The 14,812-nt window shown below is 36.7% G+C and overlaps 1 protein-coding gene and 1 long non-coding RNA gene across 2 annotated transcripts; both read right to left on the bottom strand.

The window, feature by feature from the left end:
* Positions 1 to 2,247: 2,247 nt before the first annotated feature.
* On the bottom strand, positions 2,248 to 4,113 carry LOC140935360 (uncharacterized). The gene is made up of 3 exons (XR_012165193.1): positions 3,949 to 4,113; positions 3,355 to 3,459; positions 2,248 to 2,474 (listed from the first exon to the last, which is right to left on the bottom strand). It is a non-coding gene; the product is annotated as an uncharacterized lncRNA (long non-coding RNA).
* Positions 4,114 to 10,245: 6,132 nt separating this feature from the next.
* On the bottom strand, positions 10,246 to 13,384 carry LOC140935342 (uncharacterized). The gene is made up of 4 exons (XM_073384894.1): positions 13,263 to 13,384; positions 12,598 to 12,762; positions 10,957 to 11,076; positions 10,246 to 10,569 (listed from the first exon to the last, which is right to left on the bottom strand). Exons 1-4 carry the CDS (start codon positions 13,312 to 13,314, stop codon positions 10,295 to 10,297), a joined length of 612 nt encoding a protein of 203 aa, XP_073240995.1. The 5' UTR covers positions 13,315 to 13,384; the 3' UTR covers positions 10,246 to 10,294.
* Positions 13,385 to 14,812: the final 1,428 nt, after the last annotated feature.

Below are 14,812 nucleotides of genomic sequence, written 5' to 3'. Positions count from 1 at the left end.
CTGTTATTTTCGCTTGCCATGAAATGTTAACTTCTTGTTGCTTCAACAATTAATTTATTGTGTGCACTTAAAGGTATCATTATGTACTTGGCGAGGGCTTTCTCTCTTGCATGGTTTTTTGTATTCCTCCGAGAGAATAAAATAAATCAACTACTCAACTGACAAGCGACGCCAACCACTCCTTAAATGCTAAAAGCCATGCAAGAGAGAAACTTCTGCTCGAAGAGTATGATTGTGACAAGCGACGCCAACGACTTCGTACACGCTAAAAGCCATGCAAGAAAGAGACCTCTGCTGGCAGGGTAATCATTATCTAACCAGTCCCACTTCCCTTTTCCTTCAACTTTTGCTCTCTCCCGAATTACAAGAGAACGCCTGATGGCATTCGCAGTGGTTACCATTCCGGCTCTGATTCATCTCAGTTAAAACTGAAGATCAAAATGCCCTTTCTATGGAGCCTGTTTTTTTAATGAATATTCTTTTCGAGATTCTTTATGACTGAATTCTTATAGAAACATGCCCTGACGCATATAACGGATGGACAAATTTATTTAAAATAATTCGATTCAATGATGAGGATTACTCAGGATCCTTTAAAAAACTGACCATTCCATTCAAATGTTTGTGTAGGATTATTGTGAACATACTGTAAATAACAAATTTACGCATACTCTATATTATCCAAACTCAAACGTTTCCAATTTTTAAATTTTATTACACAGCTGCATTGCCAATGAACAACATTTCTTGATGCTAAATTTGATAAGACAAACGGCCCATCACGGGATAACTCAGATTAAATTCGACGGGTCGATTTCTGGTAAATTTTTAAAAATGTTACCGTCAAAATAGACCTTTTTCGCTAAGCAGTTTTTTGTCAGTCAAAATAAAGACTAAGAAAAACTAAGAGTGTAGCTAGTAAAAACCAAGCTGCTTTTCCCCTTCTCCTTGTCTCTTTTTATTTTTTACCTTCAGCTCCCTTCGCTAGAGTGATTTTTGGGCTCGCTTTTATTCAAATTTATCCCATAAAGGGGGGAATTCGGTCAAAAGTCCTGTTTTTCGCTTATATCACCCTTTTTCTTCCAAATCTAACCGAGGTTTCATTTAACCAAATGGCCGTAGTAATTGGTTGGAATGTGTGAGAAGTTTTGGATGTTTTTTAAATGTTTCATTTTTTTATTGAACAAACGTTTGGGAAGATGTTTAAAATTATTGAAATTTGGAAAATGTTGTACTTAGAGGATACTTAAAGTTAAAATATGAATAGAATTATTTGTAGACAAATACCAGCTACTCCACTAACAATACAAGGTGCCTCTGAGCTCATTATCGGACTAACTGGTTTATGTGTATAGTTTACCTTTTCTACCCAAATTTCTTTCCGTATGTCCCCCAAAAAACAACCATAATGTGCCCTTAAAGCTGGACGGTTTTATTAGTATGTAGCAGCTCTACTGATCACCATATACAAGTGTAGTCCACTTAAGGTTAACCTCGTGCGGACGAGGTTGTTAAAAGGTACGTTAACTGACCGAATAAGGATCCATGCCTTTCTATTTGGCGCGGCTATTTTAAGATGAACACCGGCGGAATTTCGCAATTTCCTTTTTATTATATCCACCAAATTTAGAGGATTCGAGTTAAAAACTCGAATAAAAGACGGGTTCACTGTTCTCTTTTCATCGCAAAAAGATAACACTAAAGGGACAATATGGGCTTCAAACTATCATTTTGCGCGAAGGGACTGGGGCGAGTTTCAAGGTTCGCCGGGAAGAGTTATCACAATCCCTGTGGAAACCATGTGGACGACAAATAGACTTTTGTTTATAGCTCTCTTCGCTCGCTCGGCGAAAATTACCGTCCCCATAGTGTCGCACTAATGTTATGCAGTACAAAACAAGGGAATTACCTATAGTAAACAAAAAAAGAGATTTAGAATCTCGTTGACGATAAACGTCAAACGCCAGATTCAAGTTGATTATTTCTTAAATTAGGAAATGGAACTGATAAAAACATGCTTGTGGGTGAACTTGACATGAAACTAAAAATATTTATGTAGATATAATCAGGAAATAAACCTAAATCGATCATGTCAACGAAAACACTTGGTCATTGCGTAGTGAAGAGACAAATTGTCGTTTGTCGTCGTTTTTACCCCCAAAATTCATTGGGTTATCAGGGCACATGTCTGAAATCAAAGACCAATACATCGTTACACCAAAAGGACGGTTTTCGTTATTTTTTTTTTTAATGTTTTTGCTATCATTTGTTAACCATTCCAAACTACACGACGCTCACTTTAATTGCTTTATAAAGCAAACAAACTAAGCTCTTGCAACTAGGATAATTCTTCGGCAGAAAAAAGCCCCACGCGATGGGTGCAACGAGTGCAGCGACATTCCTTCATCGAGACTTTCCTTCAAGGAGATCATTCATTCTGAAGAATCGTCTTCCATCCTGCCTCTTAGAGCTCCCTGGATGAGTGGATAACATAGAGGATAATAAACCAGTCGTATAATGACAGTTTTCAGTCTGTTGAGTTTAAAAAAAAAGAAACAGGCACTTTGCGTTTCAAAACCTTTACATGTTGTTACCGTCAAAGAGAGGTCGGCTTTGATTTACAATATAAAAGGATTGAAAAAAAAAACAATACATTGCTTAGAAATTAGTTTTTAAAGCAAAAGTCCCCCAATCTGATCCATGTGTATTATAATACGTGAATTGTCAATTAGCAAAAGCAGAAGCCCTGCCTACAACAGTGACGTCATCATGAAGTAACATCATGACATCTCAAACCGGACGCACATTGTTGGCCAACAACTCTAAACATTGCTATGTTACATGTTGTTTGCACACCCTGTTGCATGTTGCTGCGTGTTGTTGCGAGCTTGAAACCGGTCAAACTTTTAGCTACGTGCAAAGGCACGGACGCAACAACTCCCAACTATAGAAAAAAATAGCAAACAGCATGAATAACCCTTTAAAAATCCGCTGATGCAAAAGTTGTTTTAATTCACAGATCTGGCGCGGCCCTAGCCTTGATGTAATGAAATAAGTTGTTATTGTACGCAAAGCATATTCAGTTGTAACTTTTACTGGAAATCACGCCCGGCGAAATGAACGCCCAGTTAAAAGATTAGGGAGGAGAAGAAATAACGCAATTTAGGTCCTAACTCGGAAAGCCTTTTTTTAGCCCACGAACTAGACATCAAAAGGTGAAGCTTGTACAAGACATTATTTTTAGTTAACGTTTTGCCTCATTATGCCTGAAAAGGGCGAACATCAAACGGCGCTTTTTAAGTCCAATAGCGATTAGACAATCACTTTTTAAATTCCCGCCTATTCAAAACCCACCTTTTCCATCGTCTCCACCATTGCATAAGTCATCGCTGCAACACTTTAAATTACAGTTCATTCCACATGAGTTTGCCTCCGTGCAGAACCGCTTCGCAGTACAATCTGTGTGTAAAAAGTACCAGATTATTTAGGAAACTAGCTACGTGCTGTATGATCACTGAAATTGGCAATAATCAATGCAGTCAATGCGAAAAAAGCTTTTTGGGTTGTTTTAAAGTTTTATGAACTGCGCAATATCATTCCGCCAAATAACTACAACAGGAATTAGTTGCAATTGCTAGTGATTATTGTTGCTGAGAATAATCCAAAAAAAGAAAAACATACGAGAAGACCATACAAAGTACCATGTTTTCTGAGGAAATCCTTCTTTGAGCAAAAAAACCACCAAGTCTGGCCATAAAATGCCAAATTGGGTGATAAATCGGCAATTCAGTCGATCGAGAATTTTACATTTTTTGTAAGGGGTGAATTAATGCCATTAAACAAACAAATTATTTCTAAAGTAAGTTCATCGAAAATTTTTGTCCGGTTCAAGAATTGATCAGTGCAATATGTTTTCCCGTCATTGTTTATTTAACAGTAAAACTTTACCTCTGGTATAAACATAGGTTTCTTTTCCTCCATTTGTAATTGCTTTTATTTTCACTTCAGCACACAAGGGTTCCTCTAGATGACTAGGACATGTAATCTTGAGCTGCCTAGAAGAACACTCTTCTATAGACACAGCACTCTGGCAAAAATAACACTGCAAGCTTTGTACTGTAAACAAAAAATATATATACATTAGGGCCAGTCGTTAACACGAATCAAGATATTTTTTCTCAGATTTTATTCGAATCGTTTTCACCTGTCAACACAAAAACGCTAAAAAGATGAATATACGATCGCCAATCCCTTACAGGGCATGCGCTCTATGACATGACATTTTCGTTTTCGAAAACTTCGTCCACAAGAAAAGCAAGAAGCTGGTTTTGGAGAACGGTTTTGAAAGACGCGTTTTCAGTGACCGCGTGGAGAGTAGGCCAAATCGACGAGGAAATTCCCCGTTTTCAAACAAAGAGAGGTGCGTGTGAAAGGGGCTTTATTAGATCATTTTTTTCATTTTTAGTCACGTTTTCTGCGCTTAGTAGTGTTTAATTAGTTAGTTATAGTAGCAATTTTATACTTTTTACCTTTTTATTGTTATATTTTATATACTTTTTTAATTTTTATTTTTAATTTTTTTTATTGTAATGTCTTTATTGTAATGCCCTTTTATTGTAATGTCTTTCGTAATTCAGCCTATGGCTGCAAGGTATTAAGACAATAAAGCATCTATCTATCTATCTATCTATCTATATTAGGCAACCCCCCATCCTTGTTTACATTTTTTTCCGTTATCTGATGAAGCTAATAATTATAAAAATAAAATTTCTGAATATTGAACGAGCATAACAATTTCAGTTATCTTGAACAGTCTCTTTTTCAAAAGCCCCAAAATTTACAACTTTTGCCAACCAGGGAGCAATTTCGCAGTTTTTGATTGCTGCTATTTTCTTTTTTATTGATTGCAAAGAGCTGAAAATAGCAAAAACTGCTTAAATTAACCAGCTCTATCAATTGTTTACATGGCTTCGTCATCTATGGTTTAACTCGAATGCTAATGAACAAAGAACGTAAACAATAACGTCACGATGAATCCGCCTCCTATACCATCCGAATGTCATCAATAAAATCGCGCGAAAACATGATGTAGTGGAACCCGATATAACGATATTCCAAGGGAGCGGCAAATTAAAGTTATATGGTTGTATCGAAACTCCTGACGATATGTGCCGTAAAATTACCGAAAATTTTGGTATATCGGCGTAAACCTAACATGTACTTTTTTACTGTATAGTTACATTATCAGTTAATTAAATTTGTAATGAGTAGCAAATGACTTACAAAGGTAACATTTCAAACAATTATTGTAGCAATGTCCTTAAACAGTTTGCAAAGCACTAGAAGTGTAGAGTTTATTATACATAGTAAAGTCTGCGGTGTGAATCGTACAAGCGCAATAAAACTTACAGAGTGTAACTTAAACATTTAAAGTTGCCGGCGACGACTTCGCGTGCTCATTGTCTTTTATTGTGCGCGACATACTTGCAACAGTCATTCTTAAGGTGTTTCGATACAGTTTTCGATACAATTGGACTTTTAGTGCTTTTTTATCGCATCTTTTGCGTGTGAAACATTGACAATACTCACACTGAGTGGATATATGTATTGTCCGCATTAATTTGGAACAAGAGCCATAATCTTGCTTAGAAACATTAGTATAACGTCAAAACAGTGAATGTTGTAGCGCGGATTTTTGACCAGTTCGTAGCTAGGATAGGTTTGTCTTGAAATTCAAGGTGTTGCAGTGAATCAATAAGCGTCGATAGTTTTCATCCGAAAACTGTAGTAAGCCATCTTAATGCGAGTTTTTCGTAATGCCTATATTTCATAAATTTCTTTTTCAAATTAAAGAAGATAAACCATTTACTGAGCAACTTATAAACTTCGTATTGAAACCTTGGAAAGAAACGAAAATATCCGAAAAATAAACTTAAACACAACCAAAATTAATGATTAAGGATTTATCTGGAATAATTTATTCAACCCAATTTTTTTCACTGGGTCACTTTTAAAATTGAAGTGAAATGAAGCAAAATAATACAAGAACTCCATTCGTCAAGTGATACAGATTGGTTTGAAATTATTTATTATTATGACTTGTTTTCTTCAGATCATTCTAAAGAGATGAGCGAAACAAAGCAAATTTCTTGTGCATTTCCGAATTAATGTTTGAACAGTTTGGCAAAGAATTGTGTGCTGTACAGACATTTTCGTTAAAAATTAGTTTTCTTTATTTACTGAAAGAAATTAATAAAAACGCCCTAATTATCCTTCGAAGAAAACGAATGACTGTGATCGGGCTGGAAACAATCAGCTGGTTTTTAAGGTTATGAAATCAAATTTCCTTTTTAAAACACTGTTTATTGGAATAATTAGTAACGTACTATACAATAAAGGGAGACAGAAAAAAGAGAAAAAAAGAAGAGTAACAGAAATAAATAAATAAAAAAAAACCATCAACAGCAATGGCAAAAAACAATAGTGCAATGCAAGCCTACTACTTTCTCAATTCCCAACTAAAAATTAAAGAATGCTTATACCGGCTTCCAAAGCACACCTCACATTTTCTCATTCTCAACGCTCCATTTCCCCCAGGGAAAGAAGAAACTTAACCAAAATGAAATATATACTGAGCAGTTATTAATTTGTAAAATTATTTATCGAAACTTGAAAAAAAAAACTTGTTTCCGAAATATTCAGTTACGTTAAGCAGGTCGGAATGTCATGTCGAAACTGATGCTATTCATAAATTGAGTTCATAGTCTAAAGCTCTATTCATTCACACGAGCACGCTAACGTTTTCTTGAAGAACTTACTCCTTTAAACTGCATTTAAGTGACAGGTTTTTCTCGAAGAAGTCAATTTTTCCTATTATCACGACCAAGAACCCATTGCCGCTGTTTACGTGTCATTGAGCGGTGAGTGGTTTTTAACTTCTTTGCAACGATCTTACTAATCAGGTGAGATTTTGATTGCTGTAGGATTGTTTCATTTACCTGATGTCGTTCCAAGGACCATTGCAACCAGAAGGACAGTAAAAAAGGTCTTCATGGTGTCAGTGCAGGGAAAAAAGAACAATCAATGAAAGAAACAAGTTAGCATCTGCTAAAACGTATTTACTTTGGAGTGTTATTATAATACACTTTCACTTGAAATGTTTGGCCAGCTTTGAAAGAAAGGGCTATTTCACTTTTTACTGCGGTGTGGATTAGTTTTTAGCTTAAAAGGGAATTAACTAAGCAGAATTCTTTAAAATGTTCTTTAAAATCAAATTAACATCGTTTTTTTTTTTAAGTCCTTGAATCCCAAACTTAACATCGAAAGTAAAGATACTCAATTTGGATCCAAAACCGGCGTCTAGTAATTATTTATTATTATTCAGTTTTAACTTTTACGCCCTGAATGTTTGCTTTAACTCATGATTGCGTTAAGTTCTCTGGGAGTGGGTGAGGACTAAACCGAACACTCGGGTATGGTATGGTTCCCGGCGGGAAAAGGAAAAATTTAATTTAGGCATTCTAAACTCGTGAAAGGCAAGCAGGTGGTATTTAAAACATTTCATCCTCTTCATTGCCAACGAGCAGCCTCGCGAAGACGCCAGGCTGCGAGGTGGCAGCCTAATAAAGCCGTAGCTGCACGAAAATTCAAAGACTGAATGGATCTCGAATCGACGGAACATTTAGTACTGTAAGGTAACTTTTATGATATAATGCAGAACAGAGAATGCATTGTTTTTGAGCGAACACGTGATACAAAACAGAGAATCCGCGAGCCCTGCGATAGCCAGTTCCAGGCTCCAAGATAGTGGGGAAAGCGCATCGACAAAAGTTGCGCGAAAATCGCAGGGGAGCTGGGGAGAGACGGATAAGTGGAACCTGTAAACATTCTTTTCAATACATCATTCCGGTATACCAGCCCCTGGTATACCCTGTAATTGGTCAATTTTGACAGTTTTCTTCAACCATGTCAATAGTGAATTAACGATCCACCGACGCGACCGCAACGAGAACGTAAAAAATGCACGTGCATCACATTCATTTTTGTACATTCCTTTGCCGTTTTTACACGACTATGATGTGAAAATGCTTAATTTCGTGTTTTGTGGAGAACATAAACAAGCAATGACGAAATTTTATTTCTCTTTCTGAACTGGGATAGGGTCGCTTGGAATTCAACTTCAGGAGGGTTTACTAACATTTTACTAAGTAAGCAGAGTAGGAATAATCGCGATAAAGCGGGCTGAAAGAACGCAAATTCATCTCAGTTTTTTAGCGACCTTTCCGTCGCGTCGTTAGATAGTAAAGTCCCCAATAGACCATTTTACAGTTGTGTACTCAGTGCCCTGGCCTTTAAATAGAAGCGAGGCTGGCGGTGATCTTGTTTTATTACAAACCTTCTTGTTTTCCATATGTAAACTATCATGTTCACTGGCTTGTTAGCATGAGAATACCACGATTTGCACATGAAAAGCAGGAAGGTTTGTAACAAAACAAGGTCACGTCCATCCTCGCTTCTATTCAAAGGCCAGGGCACTGAGCACACAACTGTAAAATGGCCTATTGCTTTGCTTCACACACGCACAACGCTTGGCCGGCTTCACACATCGTCGCAGTGAACGCAATTTATGCAATTGCGTAAAGAAGCCTGAAATCGCAATTGCATAAATTGCGTTCACTGCGACGATCATTTCTTCATTTTCATTTCATTTCCGCAGTTCATATATGATTTATTTCATATATCATTAACACTCATTTCTTTCACAGGAACATATGAACCCACAATTGACTTGCTTCCAACGTCAGTGGCTTCATAGCTCAGTTGGTAGAGCATCGCACCGGTAAATCGCGAGGTCACGGGTTCAAACCCCGTTGAAGTCCTGGGCCGAGTTGTTCAAAGCTGGGTTAAGATAACCCAGGGTTAGTGCGAGATTTGAATTCAGATTTGAAAGCTTAAAAAGCATTTCAGTTTTAATTCTTTTTGTGTACAAGTTGATGATTGGAAGCTCTAAAACTAACAGACAAAATTATCCGAGAAAATGCTTTTGAACACAAGACGAAGAAACCAGGGTTACATTTAACCCCGGGTTAAGCGCTAATCGGCCTTCGAACAACTGGGCCCTGAATTACTTATATACTGTTAGTTATGTTAACAACATTTTTGGGGGGTGGGGGGGGGGGGGTGAGGGGAGCTTTTACCCCTCAAATACGCTAGATAGAATGCTGGCAGCTTGCCCGAAGACTTTAAGAATCCTATAGTTCTATAGACATTAGCCTGCGAGTAAGCTGTCCAATTATGCAGCGAGAGAACGTGCTAGCGAGCCCCCTCGATGTTACAACGCGGCAAAATATCTTATTTGAATTTCATCGTTTTTCTTCTATATTCAAGCAATAAAAAGCGTTTTCCGTGTTTGCATAACCTGATATAAACACGAAGGTGGCTGGGAGAATATTCTCGACAGTTATGCAAACTCGAGGCAATTCGAAGTCGGGGGTTTGCCTAACTGTCCAAAATTCTCCAAACCCCTAGAGTACCAAGGGTAGAAAATTTGGTTATCTATGTCTGTATGTGTGTCCACCCCTTAACGTAAGCTGGGATGTAATTTCAAACACCTTGGCGTTTTGAGAAAAAATAACAACAAAGCCGAGACTAAATTTTAATGTCTACACTGACGTGGATAACTGAGAAAGAGCTAGTTAAGAGTGAGAGATAAAAAACAACGGAAACGAATTTCTTTGGAGGAAAAACATGAAAATTTTATAGCGCGGTGAAAAAATGAGAAATGCAAGCGATCACCGAGATGAAAATGAGCGGCAGTGAAGAAAATAGCGACATTTTCTCTCGTGTAACTAGGACGTTTCACGTTGTAGTCGTGCAAGACAACGGCAACGAAACGTACTAAAAAGTGTGCTACACGAGGAAGGTTTTTGTTTGCTAATTAGACCTACTTGATTTTTTTGCCGTTCTCGTTGCCGTTGCCGTTCAGCAATACACGAATTTATTTTTTGTTTGGGTGAACTATACGCATATCAACGAGAGCTTCGCTTTTAGCCCTGGCTGGATCTATATCTTTTTACACGTAAACCGTTAGCCAGGTGTACTATTTTTCTGGCGGATCGATTCACTGACCATGAACTTAATGCAAGTCCACTCAGCGGTTCTAAGTTGACATGTTTAGCTACAATTGTAGTATGTCTACACGTAACGTCAGGAAACATTCAGCAACCTTCACCACCAAGAGTGTTCTTTATTAATAGCATGCATGTCTCCCATACATTCACTTATTCTTTGACTTTTAATTGCACATTGAAGTCTCACAACATGATAATTTGCAGTGAACGTCACTGGAAGACGATCCTGGTGGAAGTAGGCCCTCGCACTGACGCCGACAACTGTCCTCCGGGATACAGCCTTTGGCGATGGTGGTCCCAAATGATGGGGAATGATATTCCAACATGGCGCATCGATCAACGCCAGCTGGGCAGACTGCTTCCTTTTGGTTCTTAATGCAATCGTCAATTGAGGTGTCGCTAAGGCATTGATTACAAGAGAAGATCTCTGCTGAACCACCTACACAAGACGATGACTCCATGAACAATGATATCACGTCCTAGCTTTGTTATATAAATCGAATAAATCTAGTGTTGTATTCAAGGCAAAAATATTTTAATAAATAACTTCATCGGGATGCTGATAGTAAGGTTAAGCTAGGCTACTGAGCTGAACCTTCTGAGATTGGTGTGTACCAGTATAATATTAGTCCGTTAAAAACCTTTATGTTTGTCCAATACAGAAAGAAACTCCCCAGGGCAAGGAAAAGTGACACTGAAAAGATGCTGATTAAGTATAACGGCGTTTACATCTTGAAAATTGTTTTGAGTTTTTTTTAAATTTCAAACCTGGTGGATCAGCGAGATTTTCCGAGAATTAAACGATAAGCTCTTTATTCTAACACACCTTCTTCTTCTCCTTCTCCATCATCTGCGCCATTGCATAAGTCACCGTCACAGTATTCAATGTTACATTTAACTCCCTCTTGGTTACAGATGGTCGGCTGTTTCATTGGATCAGCACAGGCTTTGGATTGAGCACAATCAATTAATCAAAATCAAATGAATAGATATCGTAAATCATTAAGGAAAGATCACAAGCAAACTCCGCCGGGGGTATAATTACACTGTAGAAAGAACGTCTCAAATCTGAAAAGAAACCTTTTAGTCCCGAAATTTTGTCCTTGACGTTGTTATTATAAAAACGACGGGGCCAAATCACGTCACGAAGAGATCATCAAAGCGTGGCAATTTGGTTCATTCACAATAGTAACCATAATAATAATAATGATAATAATGATAATAATAATAATAATAATAATAATAATAATTATAATAATTTATAATGGTTTATTAACAGCATTTCCATAAAAAAAAAACACTTTGTTGGCTTGAACCCTTAGTTTAATCCACCTGGCCTGAAAATAAGAAATATCAGCCAATCAAATTACCATATATTTTGACACCAAAATGTCAAATTATGACGTCGTATTTGCTGACGTCATTCATTCTTAAGATTTAAACTTGTAAATCTCCCAATTTTTTTATAACATTTTTAAAAGAACTATTCAGGGGAAGTTGAAAGGTGAAAAATGTTCCCAAAGTCTCAGATAGGAGCTGAGATTTGACATTTTGACTTTGAATAAATTCGTACTACAAAAACGGGTACTCCCTTGTAAAATAAGTCAAAATTTAAACGTTATATTCTCGTGTAGCCATTGCTATTTAGAACAAACACAACACATCTTTATTGTCAAAAGCTAAAGGAACAAAGAAATTTTGAAAACTGAGATTCCCTACCGCCCAAAAAACCCCAAAAAGTTTTGTGACGTCATAAAATGTCATGTGTGTTTTTTTGTTTTTCTGAAATTAGGGTTTTTAAGTAAAAAAAAAAAAAACTAAAATAATGCGATTTATGTTACAGGAAAATCAGCTTATTTTGGAAAAATGATACGGATCGTTTTTTTTAAAAGCAAAATTACGGTTTCAGTGGGTCACTTAAATTAATATCTTTGAAGTCCCATGGCCATAACTCGAGTTTACGTGTCGTAGGAAGAAACGGTTTTTAGTGTTGTACTCCCCCTCTAAATCTCTTTGAGATGATACAAGTTTGACTTTACTGAAATTAAAATATTCATTTAAACCATTTTCGTGACGTCAGCCGGTGAGACGTCATAATTTGACATTTTTTTTGCGTCAAACAAAGTGATGAAAAAGAAACGTAAATTCAGCCTTAATGATCCCTTTTAAGGGGTGGTTGGGCCCCACCGTGAATGAAAAGACAGGTCTTGCATCGTGTGCGCGGCCTTTCATTATATAAAAGTCTTAGGTTGTTAATGAGATTTTTAGGGTGCCTCTTACAAGAAAGTTGCCGATGTTCTCGTCCCATTTAAACGAAATTAGTGGTGGTTGTGAAAATCAAAATATTTCGGGGTGGTTTCGAGATCATTACACCTCTCATTATTCAAAAAAGGACAATTGGTAGAAAACGAAACGTCCCTGAATTTTGCCAAATTGATTCTTTTGTGCCATAACGCAAATGACTTACCTTTCAGGAAAATGTGGCTAGATATCGCTCCACTTTCAATCATTATGTCCCCTTCAGCACAGACGGCGTTTGCCAGATCACTAGGACACGTGGTTTTAACCGCATGAGAAGCGCAGTCTTCTTTAGATTTATTACTTACGCACCTGTAACACTGTAAACCCATTACTATAAAAGAAGGACACACAAAAATGTTTCTGTCACCTTTAGTGAAGGGCAACGATCAAATATAAGGAAAAATCAGTGCGGCTTTGAATGTGTGATACCGGCCTGGTGTTAATTTTAATTTTATCGTTTTTATCGACTGAAGTCAGAGGTATTCCTCTATACTAATTAAGTTACATCTGAGAGTTTAAAATATTTAAAATATTTTAATAAAAACACTTACAACTCTCAAATCGAAATTCTTGTCCAAAGAAAGTCTTTTTTAGTGACTGCTAATCTCTCTTTTAGTAACGGTAATTTAATCTTGCGAATTTAGAATATGGGTATATTCTGCGAGTAATTTCAGTTTAGTTTGTGATTTTGCAACCGACTTGAGCGATTTGCTAAGAATCCGTAAATAGTCGTAAAATTCATTTGTCGACTGAGTGAATAACAGCAGCCTTAAGGTATTAATAAAGATAATCGTAGTCTTTAGACGGCTATAAAAAGATGGTTCAATTTACCGGTTAAAGGTCCTACGACCACTGCAACCAGAAAGGCAGTTAAGAACTTCATAGTAAAGGAGCGAAAAACAGGAGTTCTTTTAGTTTAGCAGCGAGCCGATCCGTTGGAACGAATTTGCTTTGCCATATTTTAATAGCAGTCTATATTCTGTTTGTTTGATTAGCTTTAAATGGGAAAAAGCTCTTTCATGTTTTAGTTTTAATTGATTTTTAACAATTTTCTGCTTAAGAAGTGTTGATGATTCTTCATTTTGCTTGAGAATAGGTTCTTGATCCAAATTGAATTAAAACAAGCCTTGCGCATTGTATGTAAGGATGCACCTGTGAATATAAGCAGGAAAGGATTTAAACCTTAGAAAAAAATTGAGTTTGTGGCTCGAGGGTTATTTGAGAGTTATCTGAAAAATTTCGAAGCTGTTTATCTTGCGGATGATTCTAAATGGATTTTTAGAAATTGATTTCATTTTTTACTGCAATTATTGTGTGTGGATGTCACCCGTGAAAACCAATGTTGTCCATTTTTGCTCTGTTTTCTTACTGTGTGTGTTTTTTCAGCCTAATAATGGGTTAATTGCACTGGAAATTCGCACTGTAAGACTTTGAATAAGTGTTTTATTCCTTAAAACCTAAAATGGTGGGCGAACCATGTCAAAACGTACTGATTTTGTATAAAGGCGCTAGTTCAAAGGCCAGGGAACGAAGAGATCATGTTCATCATGGAATTAGTTTGGAAATTTCACTTGCTTCTTAGTATGAAAGACGTTTTGCAGTCTTCTCTAGAAATCCATTAAGCTGGCAGATGAACCAACACAGATTTTGTTAATGGCTTAAGTGACTGCATTATCAGCTAATGCACTGTTTAATTAAGTACACAGTCACTAGCTAGGGTGCGATAAGTGAAATGTTGTAGCAGCGCAGTACCTGAAAGACTCTCCGAATCTCTCTCCCCAACCACCACACCCGCTACTCAAACCCAAAATTTGATTGAAAAAGCATACATTATGACTAATTGATATTCCTTTTCCCCTTCCACAGTTGGTTGCTAACCAATAAGGATTACCCCCAGGCGATTTTTATGATTTGGATAAGCAAAAAGTCCTGTCGCCATATGAATCAAAGCGATGTCTCTTAATCAGTAGGTTTAATATCGTAAAGATCCAAGTAGGTCAGATAATTTAAACAGCTAAAAATTTCAGACGTTTGAAAAAGTTTAAGTTGTTTACATTACAATTCAAGTAATGTCAAAACTACGCCAAAAGTTAAGAAAGGACTAGTTTTAAGGTTATAATTTGTTTGTTATTTAGAAGAGTCAAGGCACTCAAACACTTAAAAGTTCAGTCTACAGCCATTTTGCGAAAAAGTAAGGAAGATTAATTTATTAAATATACAAACCTAGTTCATGCTTTTTAATGTTGCTCCTTAAAACTTAAGGTGTAACTCTATTACCAAGATTTGGGTTACTAAATTTTAACAAATATTCACCTAACCTCTATTCACCTTTTACTAAATTTTAACAAATATTCACCTAACGCGAATTAAGTGAATATCGT

The sequence above is a fragment of the Porites lutea genome, chromosome 4 (genome assembly GCF_958299795.1).
Source record: "Porites lutea chromosome 4, jaPorLute2.1, whole genome shotgun sequence".
In the NCBI taxonomy this organism is placed as follows: Eukaryota; Metazoa; Cnidaria; class Anthozoa; order Scleractinia; family Poritidae; genus Porites; species Porites lutea.
Note: the sequence above shows the minus strand (reverse complement) of the source record. Positions and strands in the feature narration are given on the sequence as shown.